Source organism: Microcebus murinus, chromosome 10, assembly GCF_040939455.1.
Source record: "Microcebus murinus isolate Inina chromosome 10, M.murinus_Inina_mat1.0, whole genome shotgun sequence".
NCBI classification, from domain to species: domain Eukaryota; kingdom Metazoa; phylum Chordata; class Mammalia; order Primates; family Cheirogaleidae; genus Microcebus; species Microcebus murinus.
In genome coordinates this window covers 40,922,196-40,935,204 of record NC_134113.1, presented here as the reverse complement: position 1 = coordinate 40,935,204, position 13,009 = coordinate 40,922,196, and the positions used below count along the sequence as shown (strand labels likewise).

Here is a 13,009-nt window from a genome sequence, read left to right as displayed (position 1 = left end):
TCCCAAATCTCTGTGATAAAGAAGGTAGAAAAGATCCCATTAGCCACACTCAGTAGATGGCTAAGCCTTAGAGAGTTTGGTAACTTGTCCAAGGTCTTACAGCTAGTTAGGAACAGAACTTAAACTAAAATCTGAATCTGAAGCCAGTGCTCTTTCTACTATTCAGTTATTCTCTTCCTGCCACCCCACCCCGCCCTGCCCCACCCTGCGTGTGCCTACATGAATGAATTCTAGGTCAAGATGATGATGTTAACTAGATGTTCCAACCACTGTGTGTTGATATGACTCTTATAAAAAAAAAGAAAAAAAGATTCTGAAAAGCATTTTGCAAGGCATTTATAAAAGTAAGAGATGTGTTTTTATTTAATCACCACAACCTCTGTTAAAGATTGGAGACTGTTATTTCTGGAAACTCCAGAATTTTCTTTGGAAATATCCCCCAACTCAAAAGAAAGTCTGACTCAGCCTCATAAGAATCTGTTGTACTAGGTGCTGTGTCACTAAAAACCACTGAAAAGACAGGGTTAAGAACACAAAATGAGCTGCAAACCATATATGGAGAAACCCATTTCTTAAAACTTGTGATGAACTCAGTTCTGCTTTCCATTTTTTCAAAGCTGAAGTTGGCTATGCTGTGTAAAGCTGCGAGCTGAGAACTCTGACAGAGGCAAGCACACTCCTTCTCACAAACTGCAGCCGCTCTCGTCGCAGCCTCCCGAGGCTCCGTGCCAGACAGACTGAGCATGCGAGTCGCACTGGCCACAGCAGCCTGGATGCTTTCTTTCGTCTCTAGTTATGCATATACAAAAAATACTTTGCCAGATATTGAAAACAAAGATTTCATCAAAGACTGTGTTCGAATTCACAATAAATTCCGATCAGAGGTGAATCCAACAGCCAGTGATATGCTGTACATGGTAAGGAAAATATCAATATTTGGGGCATGAATCAGTCAAAAATAGCTAATATGTATTGACTCTGGGGTTAAATCCTTGTTAATCTGGAATTATTTTTTTCACTGGGATTAATGTGTGCAAAATACTCACAGTCTTTGATCAAAACACAACCAGTTTAGTTATGTCTATTCAACTGTTGTTAGAAGCAAGCTTCATGATACATTTCACTTCTCTTTTTGGACACTTCCTTTTCTCTGATCTTAAGTAGATTTTATTTTTTTCTTGTCATTCTCTTCCCTGTAAATTTTTGTGGTTTATTTTTGTTTTTCTTGTCTCTAAGCTTATTTTTTTGTTGTTGCCAGCACAGTGCTGTCTTTCTCAGGAAGGCAGGATGGCATCTGGGGAAAGGATGGGATTTCGATTCAGTGAGGCTTTGGTTCGAATCCCAGATCTGTGGCTTTGAGTTGATTTTTAAACTGAACTTTTTAGAATGTAGGCTTTTATGATTATTATATGAGATGTGAAACATAGCACATACTACTTTGCACACACTATAATTGTCCTTCAGTGAACTGTTGATCTATTTCTCTCACCTAGATTCTAAATTCCAGGAAACTAAATTATCATGTTTTTTTCTGGCCCTAGTCAATGCTTGAAGACCATATTTATAGAGGACCCGTATACTTGTCATCACACCTCATTTCCCATTCAAATTCATACTCTGCTCACCCTAGTTACATTTTGAGTAATAGGTTTCATTCTTGAGCTCCTCCCTCATCATTTAGTATTTATTTTTGCAGACTTGGGACCCAGCACTAGCACAGATTGCAAAAGCATGGGCAAAACATTGTCAGTTTGCACATAATGGACAGCTGAAGCCACCCTACAAGCTGCACCCAAAATTTACTTCACTGGGAGAAAACCTCTGGACTGGCTCTCTATCCATCTTTTCTGTGTCTTCAGCCATCAAAAACTGGTTTGATGAAGTCCGGAACTATGACTTCAAGACTCGGAAATGCAATAACGTCTGTGGCCATTACACTCAGGTACATATCTGCCCTGTATTTTCTTGAAACTATCTTTTCAAGGGTGAGGAGAAAATTGGAATCTGGGGTTAAGAAAATATATAGTAAGCTAGTGTACCTGTAAATATAAGGGAGTAGGGATTATGGGCTTACTTTAAAAATAATATATGGAACAGTTTCCAATGAGTGAGAAAATAGTGCTTGAAGAGTTTAGTTATGGGAACTAAACACATAAGAGGAAATATGTGAGGCCTACCAGTATGAACAAGCTTTGAATAACTTTGATAACACCTATTCTCTTGTGGGGCTTTATTCCATTTATGAGTAATCACAGAACTTTATAAATGAATAGATTTTTAGATTCCAGCTGGCATAAGCTCCAAATTAAATTTGAGGCTGTCATCTTGGAACTATAAAATTGGGGAAAATAAGTCTTTGAGAGGCATCAATTCTTATTCTGATTCTTTTAAACATCAACTGAAAATCTGTGTGCCAGGCACTGGTGCCACACAAGAAGGGAAAAAAACTTCAGTTCTAGGCCCAATGGAGAAGCTGAAATGTAAAGTTATATAAACTGTCCTGTCCCCAAAATCCACATTATTAGTCCCCATGGCCACATTCAGAGCCTCCCATTGAGATGTTTTTACTGAAGTTCATTTTGGCTCCCCAATTCTAGCTCAGGTTTATGACATGATATAAGCAAATCCTGAGTAGCAGCTTCTGTAGTCGTCTTCAGGTCTTCAGATGCTGACTTCCTATCTTGTCCACATTTTGTTTATTTACTTTTATTTCCTGCCAGTCCTTATCAAACCAAGAACTAAAGGTATTTGGCCTGTATTCGACTGGTTTTCTGCACAAAAGTCTGCTGAAATGAGATACGAAGGTTGAGGTTAGAAAACCATTTCTAACAAGGTTGAAATATTAGGTGGTCTTAAAGAGCAACATGTTGTTAGAAAAACTTCTGCTCAGCCTTCTAAAGCCTCTGATCTCATTGGTGGTGTTTTAAGTTTTGCAGAGTTATAGGGATTATTATGAACAGAGAGGAAGGATTGATTTTAGTAAAAAATTTTCACCTCAAAATTATTGTAAGCAAGAGGGACTATCAAATCATCTGTAGCATTGGTCTCTTTCTTGGAAATATTATAGAAATAGTTTCTCCTGAATTTATTACATAAACCAACAATTTTGGTTTATATCTGCAAATAAATTTGACTGGAAAGTAAAGTCCCTTAATTTCCAACAGGACCTAGGGAGTAAGAAAGCTAAATCTAGATTGCCTACAAGGGGAACTTTGTACCATTTTGCACAGTGGTGTTTAAATATCCAGAAATAATTATCAGTTTGAAGGTGCCTACTTTCCATTTATTTAGTGTTTAAGCTTCTATCCTGTGCCAGATACTAATAATATCTTAGTCCAGATTCCTTGGAAAACAGACCCTGAGATGATAGTTTATGAACTGCCACTTTATTAGGGTATAATCTCAGAGAAGTGAGAGTGAGGAGAAATAGAGGATGAGACAGGGAAGAAGGGATTCAGCTAGGAATGGTTCCTGGCCTTCTGGAATTGACCTTTTAAGAGAGACATATGTGTATATGGATGTATTACAGTGCATGGTTGGTACAATTTAGAGATGCTGAAAAAGTGCCATGTGAGCAAAGAGGACAGAGCAATTTATCTAGTTAAAGGGAAGTTAAAAGGGTTCACACAGCAGAAGACAGCTGAATTTGTGCTTGAAAGTTGAGAGTTTGTTTGAGAAAGGTGAGAGTTTGTCAAATGAAAAAGAAAGGGAAGATATTTCCAAGTAAAACTAGCAAGATGTAGAAAGTATACAATATGTATGAATGAGCCTGGTACCTCAGATGAATAGCAAATAGCTCAGCATGCCAAATATATAGAGGTCAGAAGACTGTTAAATTGACAACAGACTCCTAAACCATGCTCATATATACAGGTTAAGACTCTCCATGTTCATGATTCCGGGGAGTTAAAACAAAAGGAGAAAACTAGAGTTTATATTATATGTGCCCAAGATTTCACAGATAGCCCTCCCTAAATTAACTGAGCTTACTTGGAAAATCCCTTATATCCAGGGGAAAAAAGGAGGTCTAATATGTTGAACATGAGAAAACTCACTTTCTAAAATCCAGCTCCATGCATACAGGTATCAAAACTCAACTTGAGTGATCCTAACTTGTTCTCTGTAAGAAACCACTAGGTTCTACTCCCACTTCAAGAGAGGATCTTTCATCATGGAGAAAATGTCCAGAAACTCCCCGAGTCTGGAAACAGCAGCAGCATCCACCTTTTAAATGAACATGGCATTTAGCTCTCTATGTTGAAGACTTCACTCAGTTCTCACCACAAATCTATAAGGGAGGTGCTAACAACCACAGATGAATAAACAGGCTCAGAGAGGTTAGGAAGTTGTTTCCCCAATGTTATTTAGCTAGTAAGAGAAAGAAAGAGTTCAGATACCAAATATGTTGTAAGGCTTAGATAATAAAATGCATGTAAATTATCTAATAAAGTACTAGTATTCAGTAGGCATTGAACAAAGGTTAGATTCCTTTGATGAGCTAGTTTTCTAGCAACCATAATGGAAGAAAGATCTGATAGGTAGGTTAAAGACTCTCTGTTTTCATTCTTACAAAGAAATCTTGCTAGGGGATTCAAGAATACTCAGTTGCTAGTAAGTTTTAAATTCATGCTGGATATGTGGATCCTATGTGGATATTATAACCTTCTACTTATCCTTATTTTTTATTGAAAAATCAAGCTATTTTCAGATTTTGGCTGATGATGGGCAATTGTACAGAATAAAGAAAACATTCAGATCCATTATCTCCTAGCAGGTATGATATTTCTTGATGTGTTAATTCAATACTTTAGCTTTGTCTTCACTGGAGACAGACAGGCATTTAGGAAGAATTCTGGTATATTAATACGGAAGATTAATCTAATTAGATATTCTGTTGATGAGAATTCAGCTTTGTAAAGTTTGGGAATAGCTTGATTAAAGTATCTGGTTGAGGTAACAGATTACTTGGGTTTGATAGTGCTAGAGCTTCCCACTAGATGGCATTATTGATCTTATTTTAGTTTTTATCTCCTCTCTCCAACTCTACCCTCTTGAAATTTTTATTTTTACATTCTCATACAGCCAATGGAAATGTGATGTGTTTCCCAGTTTCTCTAGCAAGTTGCATATATGTGACAATGTTACCATACTCCTAATAATGAACCAAATGGATTCATAATGAGAATTGAAAGAAGATGGTGGGAAGGAGCTGTTAGCCTAGAGGTTAACAGCGGGAGCCATGTCCCTCCGCTCTGGGTTTCCCAGATGCAGTGCTTTTGTTAGAAAGGTATAGAGAGTGGTTTCTCATTCTGGAGGACTTGCTAAAAGAGAAAATTATTTGAAAGCCTCTTGCTAATGGCATAGACTGTCCTCACAGTACTTTGTGGCCAGACAGAATTGGCCAATTCCCAATCTCTCATCTATAAAAATAGGAGCAAGAGCACCTATTTATTGAGTTGTTATGAGGATTAAACATGATATTGCATGTGAAGTGCTTAACACTACACCTGCACTGCATAGTGCTTGGTGTGTTCTAGAAGCTCATTTAAAACTATGAAATAAGCCTATGGAGTTGGTATTGTTGTTATCCTCAATTAATAGATTAGGCCAAGGTCACACAGTAAGTGGGAAAGCTGAATATGAACTCAGGCTTTGTAGCTCCAGAACCCACATGTTTAACCAAGAGCCAAAATGTCCATAAAGCTTTTAAAAAGAGACCACTTGGCTAGATATTGAGTACATGTGCATGTAGTACATCCACATGATAAATATTACTACACTATAGTAATTACTAATGTATACTATAATATGAAATGATATCAAAAGCTTATGCTAAGTGAAAGAAGCTAGATTCAAAAAGCTATATGTAAACTGATTCCATTTGTATAATATTCTGGAAAAGGCAAAACTATACGAACTGAAAACAGATTAGTGATTGCTAGGGATGGGTCTGGGGTTGGAGGTTAACCACAAAGATGGCCACAAGGGAATTTTCAGGGGTGATAGAAATGTTCTATATCTTGAATATGGTAGTGGCTACACATTTGTATGCTTTTGTCAAAATTCATAGACATACACCTAAAAGAATGAATTTTACTGTATGTTAATTGTACCCTAATAAACCTAACTTTTTAAAAATTAGACTAATTAAAACACAGAATGAATGATAACTAATATTTGCAAACTTTTGGAAAACATTAAAGTGGAAGAAGGACCCAAGGATTAAGAATACTGAAGATACAATACTATAGAAGAAAGTATTCACAAAGGATAAAAATATAAAATGAGCTTAAGCCAATAGTAAACGGAATAGAGACAACACTGAATGCAGTTGGCTTGTATAAGAATCACCTGAGAAAGTTGTTAAAATACAGATTCCAGAGACAATTCCAGTGACTCTCATTCAGTAGGTCTGAGATGGGCCCAGAAATCTGCATTTTAAACAAAGCACCTGAGTAAAAGCACTTTGAGATCTGTGAACAAAAATTAAGACATTTTTAAAATAAAACAAAAACAACTGGAAAGTAAATATTCACATACAAGGATCAAACCTGAGGATCAACAGCCCCCATAAAGCCAGGCTCTCTAGAGATAGAGGCCTCTGCCACTTCATTATTTGTCTAGGCTGGAGTCCCCTGCAGGTATTCCTGGGTATAAAGAAAGGTTTCTGGGGAACACCCCATTTAGATCACAGAGTATAGGAAGGTGGGCTGTCTTTTGCCAAAGAAGGGCACCCTCCCCAGTTGCCAAACCAAGGATGAGGCAGCCTGCAAAGAGCAGCAGCACCCCCACCTGACATGCTCTACCTTAACACCTCCCTAGCTATTCCCCCACCTCCTGCCCCAGCTTTAAACCTTGGAGAAGTTAAGACTTCCTTCTCATCTCCCTTCTCCCCTCACTCTATACTCTCTCAGCAGGGAGTTGTTTAAGTAAATTTGCTCTTTTTCTGCAGCCACACTGGTTTTGTTTCTGTCCTACAAATAAATCTTTCCCACGTTAGGTGGAAAACTGTTGGAAGACTTCTCATGGCTCTGAGTAGTTCATCCCAGCTCTACCTCATGTCACTTTCCCACAGAAGGGCCCTATGCTATACACACCCTTAGCACCCCCCACTTCCCCTTCACAATGGTCAAAACCCTTGCCTAATGGTTTTGCGACTGCTTTTCTCTACATTTTTGTGAAGGCGTCCACTGTTCGCAGTTCATTCACCTTTTGTGATCCCCATATTTGGCACAATTCTTTCACAAAGTTGCTCAAAAACTTATGAGTAAAACTAATTTAAAATGTAATTTGTTATTGCTGTAAAAAAGGAGTGCTTCTGATTGCTGACTTGTGTTCAGCTTTAAATACTTTCTTTAGGCTTTTATGACACCACACATTCTTGTCAAGATGGGGCTATACAATTTGTGGAGCCCAGTGAAAAATGTAGGATCTGTTGTTCAAAAAGCAAGGGAAAAAGTATCACTAACAGTACTAAAATATACAACAGCATTAATTTAAACCAAGAATGGAGCTCTTTTGGGCAACAGATCCAGTGTGACAGCACAGGCCACTCCCACGAAGCCAGCTCTGTTCTTCGTTTCCCTCCTGTGCCACTGACCGCTCTTTCTCAGTCTGCTTTGCTGGCTGTTTTCTTGGGGTTTTTTGTTGTTGTTGTTGTTGTTGTTGTTTTAGACAGAATCTTGCTTTGTTGCCTAGGCTACAGTGAGTGCCGTGATGTCAGCCTAGCTCACAGCAACCTCAAACGCCTGGGCTCAAGCAATCCTGCTGCCTCAGCCTCTTGAGTAGCTGGGACCACAGGCATGTACCACCATGCCTTTCTAATTTTTACTATATATATTAGTTGGCCAATGAATTTCTTTCCATTTATAGTATAGATGGGGTCTCGCTCTTGCTCAGGCTGGTTTCGAACTCCTTACCTCGAGCAGTCCGCCTACCTTGGCCTCCCAGAGTGCTAGGATTACAGGTGTGAGCCACCGCGCTGGGCCTCGTGTTTGTTTTCTTTATCCCAGGTTCTCATTTACTTTTCTATCTAGTGTCTTGGCATGTGCGATCTCATCTAGTCCCACGTCTTCCAGATTTGCATCTCTAGCCTTACCTTGTCCTCTGAACTGCAGCAGCCAAGTCTAACTGGCATCTCAAAATCCACATGTTCTGAGCAGAACCCCTTGCCCATGCTCCCATGCACCCTCCTTCTTCCCTAGTTTTCTCCATCTTAGGAAATGTTGCTCAGACCCCAAACAGAAACTTTATTTTTCTCTTTCCCTCTTACGCCACACCCAAAACAACATCCTTTTAGCTTTATCTCTAAGCTGAGCCACAAACCTAATCAATTCTCAGGAATTTCACTGACTTCATCCAAGTATGAGTCATCATCTTCTCATTCTTGCCCCGCTGAAATAGCCTCCAAAACAGCCTCTTTTTTCCCTTACTCTTCTCAGTCTGTTTACTTCATAACCACTGAAGTGCTCTAAGACATGAAAAAGCATATCATTCACCTTCAGGAATCTCATAATCTGTTCCTCTGCCTCTGACTGCATTGTCTATGACTGTCCCCTCCCCATCAGACCCTGGCTCTACTTGCCTTCTTCCTGACAAGCAAATGAGCCTGCCATAGTTAGGTTTGTTTGACCTCTCCAAATCTCATGTTGAAATCTGATCCCTGTTAGGGGTGAGGGGAAACTTGCCCTTTCCCATGAAGGATCAACTCATAATTAAGGTAGATTAATAAGAGAAAGGTTTATTTACCACACTCATGGGGAGAATCAGAGTGATTACTCAATATCCCAATAAAGTTCAGATATTTTTATATCTGTCCTATTAGAGGGGAGGGGTGGAGATGAGGAGCACAGATAATTCTATTTAGGGGCAACAAATGGTGCTAGGGAGGATAAATGAATGAGGGAAACGGATTGACTTATAAATGAGTCTCTTTGCAAATTACATTAACCTGAGCAAATTAACCTGGGAGGTATGATAGTCAATGATTTGGGCCAGATCTGGTTGCATTCTTGATCCTCCTTCCTGCAACATATTGAGATAACAGGGAGGAGGAAAGGAAGTCAGTTGCCCACTTTGCTCTTTTGATCAGGTCAGTCCAGTTTATGCAGATACAGGAAAAGCCTCTTCCAATGCTTTGTGATCTTGAATGGCCTTTGATTAAACATATGCTGTGTGCTGGGCCAGGGGGCTCATGCCTGTAGTCCTAGCACTCTGGGAGGCAAAGGTGGGAGGATCACTTGAGTCAGGGATTTAAGACCAGTCTGAGAAAGAGAGTGACCCCCATCTGCACTAAAAATAGAAAATAAAATAGCTGATTGTGATGGTATATACCTGTAGTCCCAACTACTTGAGAAGCTGAGGCAAGAGGATGACTTGAGCCCAGGAGTTTGAAGTTGCTGTGAGCTGGGCTGATGCCACAGCACTCTAGACTGGGTGACAGAGCAAGACTCTGTCTGAAGAAATATAAAAAAAAAATATTCTTTATACCAAAGAGTTATATTTTAAGGTGAAATTTCCTGAGCTCCTTCAACCCCAGTGTTGGAAGTAGGGACTAATGAGAGGTGTTTGGGTCATGGGGGCAGATCCTTCATTAAAGGCTTGGTGCAGTCCTCACAGTAACCAGCGAGTTCTCACTCTATTAGTTCCTGTTAATGCTGATTGTTAAAAAGTCTGGCACCTCCCTTGACTCACTGTGGCCTCCTTTCTCTTGCCATGTGATCTCTGCATACTTACTGCCATGAGTGGAAGCAGTCTGAGGTGCCCACCAGAAGCAGATGCTGTTTCCAAGCTGCTGTGCAACCAGCAGAACTGTGAGCCAAATAAACCTAGTTTCTTTATAAATTAGCCTCAGGTATTCCTTTATAGCAATACAAAAATGGACTAAGACAAGGCCTTCCCATGGTGTTACCTCTGCATGGAAGGCTCTTCCTCTATCATTAAGTCTCCTGAATGTTTATCCTAAGTGCTACATCCTCATTGTTCAAGTCTCAGTTTAAATGCTTCCTCTTCAGAGATGTCTTCACTAAACATCCAGTTAAATCAGCACCCCTACTGGTCACTCTCTATTGCAGTACTCAATTTCTTCATTGTGCTTTCAAAAATTAGCTTAGTTACTATTTATATGTTTATTTCACACATACCACACACACAGATATACACACCCCAATAATTGTAATAGCAAGTCTTGTTTCCACCTAACTTCTGAGCACCTAAAACTTTCCTGGTTATAAGTGTTCTAGCTGGAGTGAATATACCTCACCATGTTTATGAAAGCTAATCATATCCAAATGTTCATTTTATTGTTTTTCTTTCTGTTAAAAATCTTTATTTCCTTTCAGATTGTTTGGGCAAATAGTTACAAAGTTGGCTGTGCAGTACAATTTTGCCCTGGGGTGTCTGGCATAAGTCTTTCCAATGCAGCACATTTTATATGCAACTATGGACCAGCGTAAGTGCCTGAATCAATCTCTTTCTTAAAATAATTATATTTTAAAAGCATTTATCTTCATTATAGAAAATATGGATAATAAAATATAAAGAAAATTAATATAACCCTTAATTCCTCTGTCCAGAGATCTACTTTATTAACATTCTGGTACATTTTTCTGTGTGTATGTGTGTATATACTCTTTATATATACTACATAAATACACATTTTAAGACTAGCAAGATTGGCCGGGCAAGGTGGCTCCTGCCTGTGATCCTAGCACTTTGGGAGGCCAAGGTGAGAGGATTGCTTAAGGCCAGAAACTCAAGACCAGCCTGAGGAAGAGCAAGACCCCATCTCTACAAAAAATAGAAAGCTGGGCATGGTGGCACATACCTATAGTCCTGGATACTCAGGAGGATCACTTGAGCCCAGGAGTTTGAGTTTGAGGTTGTGGTGAGCTATGATGATGCCATTGCACTCTAGCCTGGGTGACAGAGTGAGACCCTGTGTGGGAAAAAAAAATAGCAAGACTTAAATGTTTGTTAGGAATTTAAATTAATTTGATTGGGGAGTAACAGCACAAAATGAGAGAACTGATGTTACCTTATATTGACTGGTTTATTAAAAACTTGGCAATGTTTGCACAACTTTCAAAACAAAAAGATCTACAAATTGCATTTATCACTTTATGTAACTTATTTACTTTTGACAGTTCTGTTGTTAAAATGCATACAGCTTTCTGCCTTTGGGAAATAGGGAAGATACATGATCCCCCCTCCCACTTTCTTTCAACTTGTATATATGTGCTGTGTGTCATGCACATACTTAGACAACTGCAATCATTCTGGAAATACACATTCTGGAAATACACATTTTCTATTTTTTGACTAAAATTATACCATGAACATTTTTTACTTTATTAAAATTTTAAACATGATTTTAATAATTATAAAAACAATGACAGATAATTATTGTATAATACTTACAATGTGCCAAGCACTGTTTAAGTGCTTCAGTTATATTAATTTATTTAATCTCCATAAAAAAGTTTACAATTCCTATTATTATCCTTGTTTTGCAAATGAGAAAAGTGAGGCACACTTTTGGAGTGAGTAACCTGCCCAAGTTCCCGTAGCAGGGAGTGTCATAGCTGCACTTTGATTTGGCAATCTCACTTCAGAGTCTGTACTCTAATAGTAACAAACAGTTGATCCTAAATTCATCCTAATAATTTAGATCATTCCATGTTATTTTCTTTTAATATGTAATGAACAACCTTGTATATAAATCTTGAGTGACTTCTATTTTCCTATAATTCCTAGAAATGATACTAGTACATAAAGAGTGTGATCATTTTTGTATTTTTTAAAAAAATACATGTTGTTAAATTATACTCCACTATTTATACTTCTTCATCAGTACAGGGTATTATAAATTCTTAGTATTTTTTAATTTAATAGAAAGTGGTAATTCATTTATTTTCTTTTGTATCTCTTCAATTACTAGTGGTTATAAATTTCTTCATATATCTGGCTGTTCACATTCCTTTGGTAAATGTGTTCTGCCCATTTTTATTTTTTAAATTTTTTTATTTTTTAATTGATGCATAATTGATGTATACAGTTTCAAGATACATGTGATAATTTAACACATTCATAAAATTTGTAAAGGTCAAATTAGTGTACTTGGAATATTCATCACCTTAAATATTTGTCTTTATGCTAAAATCATTGAAATTCTCTTCTATTTTGAAATGTATGATAGATTATTGTAAACTATAGTTACCCTACTGATCTATTTAATGGTGCGTCTTGTTTCTTTTATCAAACTGTCCATTTGTACCCATTAATCAACTGCTCTTTATATCTCTCTTCATTTTCCCTTCTCGGCCTCTGGTAACCACCAATCTACTCTGTTTTTCTTAGATCCACTGTTTTAGCTCCCATATATAAATGAAAACATATGATATTTGTCTTTCTGTGTGAGGCTTATTTCACTTAATATAATGGCCTCCAGTTCCATTCATGTTGTGCTGATGACAGGATTTTATTCATTTTTATGGATGAATAATAATGGAAATTGTGTATATGTACCACATTTTCTTTATCCATTCATCTATTGATGGGCACTTAGGTTGATTCCACATTTTAGCTATTGTGGATAGTGCTGCAATAAACATGGGAGTGCAGATGTCTTTTTAATATATGGATTTCCTTTCTTTTGTATATATACGTAGTAATTGTTGGATCACATGGTAGTTCTATTTTTAGTTTTTTGAGGAAACTCCATAATGTTCTCCATAGTGGCTGTAGTAATTTAAATTCCTACCAGCAATGTATAAGAATTCTCCCTTTCTCCACATTCTTACCAGCATGCATAATTCTCTTTTTGATAAAAGCTATTTTAACTGGAGTAAGATGATATCTCATTGTAGTTTTGATTTGCACTTCTCTGATAATTAGTGATGTTGAACATTTTTTCATATACCTGTTGGCCATTTGTATGTATTCTTTGGAGAAATGTTTGTTCAGATCTTTTGCCCACTTTTAATTGGATTATCTGGTTTTCTGTTATTAA

The 13,009-nt window shown here is 37.8% G+C and overlaps 1 protein-coding gene across 2 annotated transcripts in view; it reads left to right on the top strand.

Annotated features, from left to right (window-relative positions):
- GLIPR1 (GLI pathogenesis related 1) overlaps positions 1-13,009 on the top strand; it is a 51,289-nt gene that overhangs the window by 23,449 nt on the left and 14,831 nt on the right. For both annotated transcript variants that reach the window (XM_012751014.3, XM_012751012.3), the window contains exons 2-4: positions 618-917; positions 1,697-1,942; positions 10,341-10,450. In XM_012751014.3, the coding sequence (XP_012606468.1) occupies positions 744-917; positions 1,697-1,942; positions 10,341-10,450 (530 nt within the window). In that variant the 5' untranslated portion in view covers positions 618-743. The remainder of the gene's footprint in view (positions 1-617; positions 918-1,696; positions 1,943-10,340; positions 10,451-13,009) is intronic.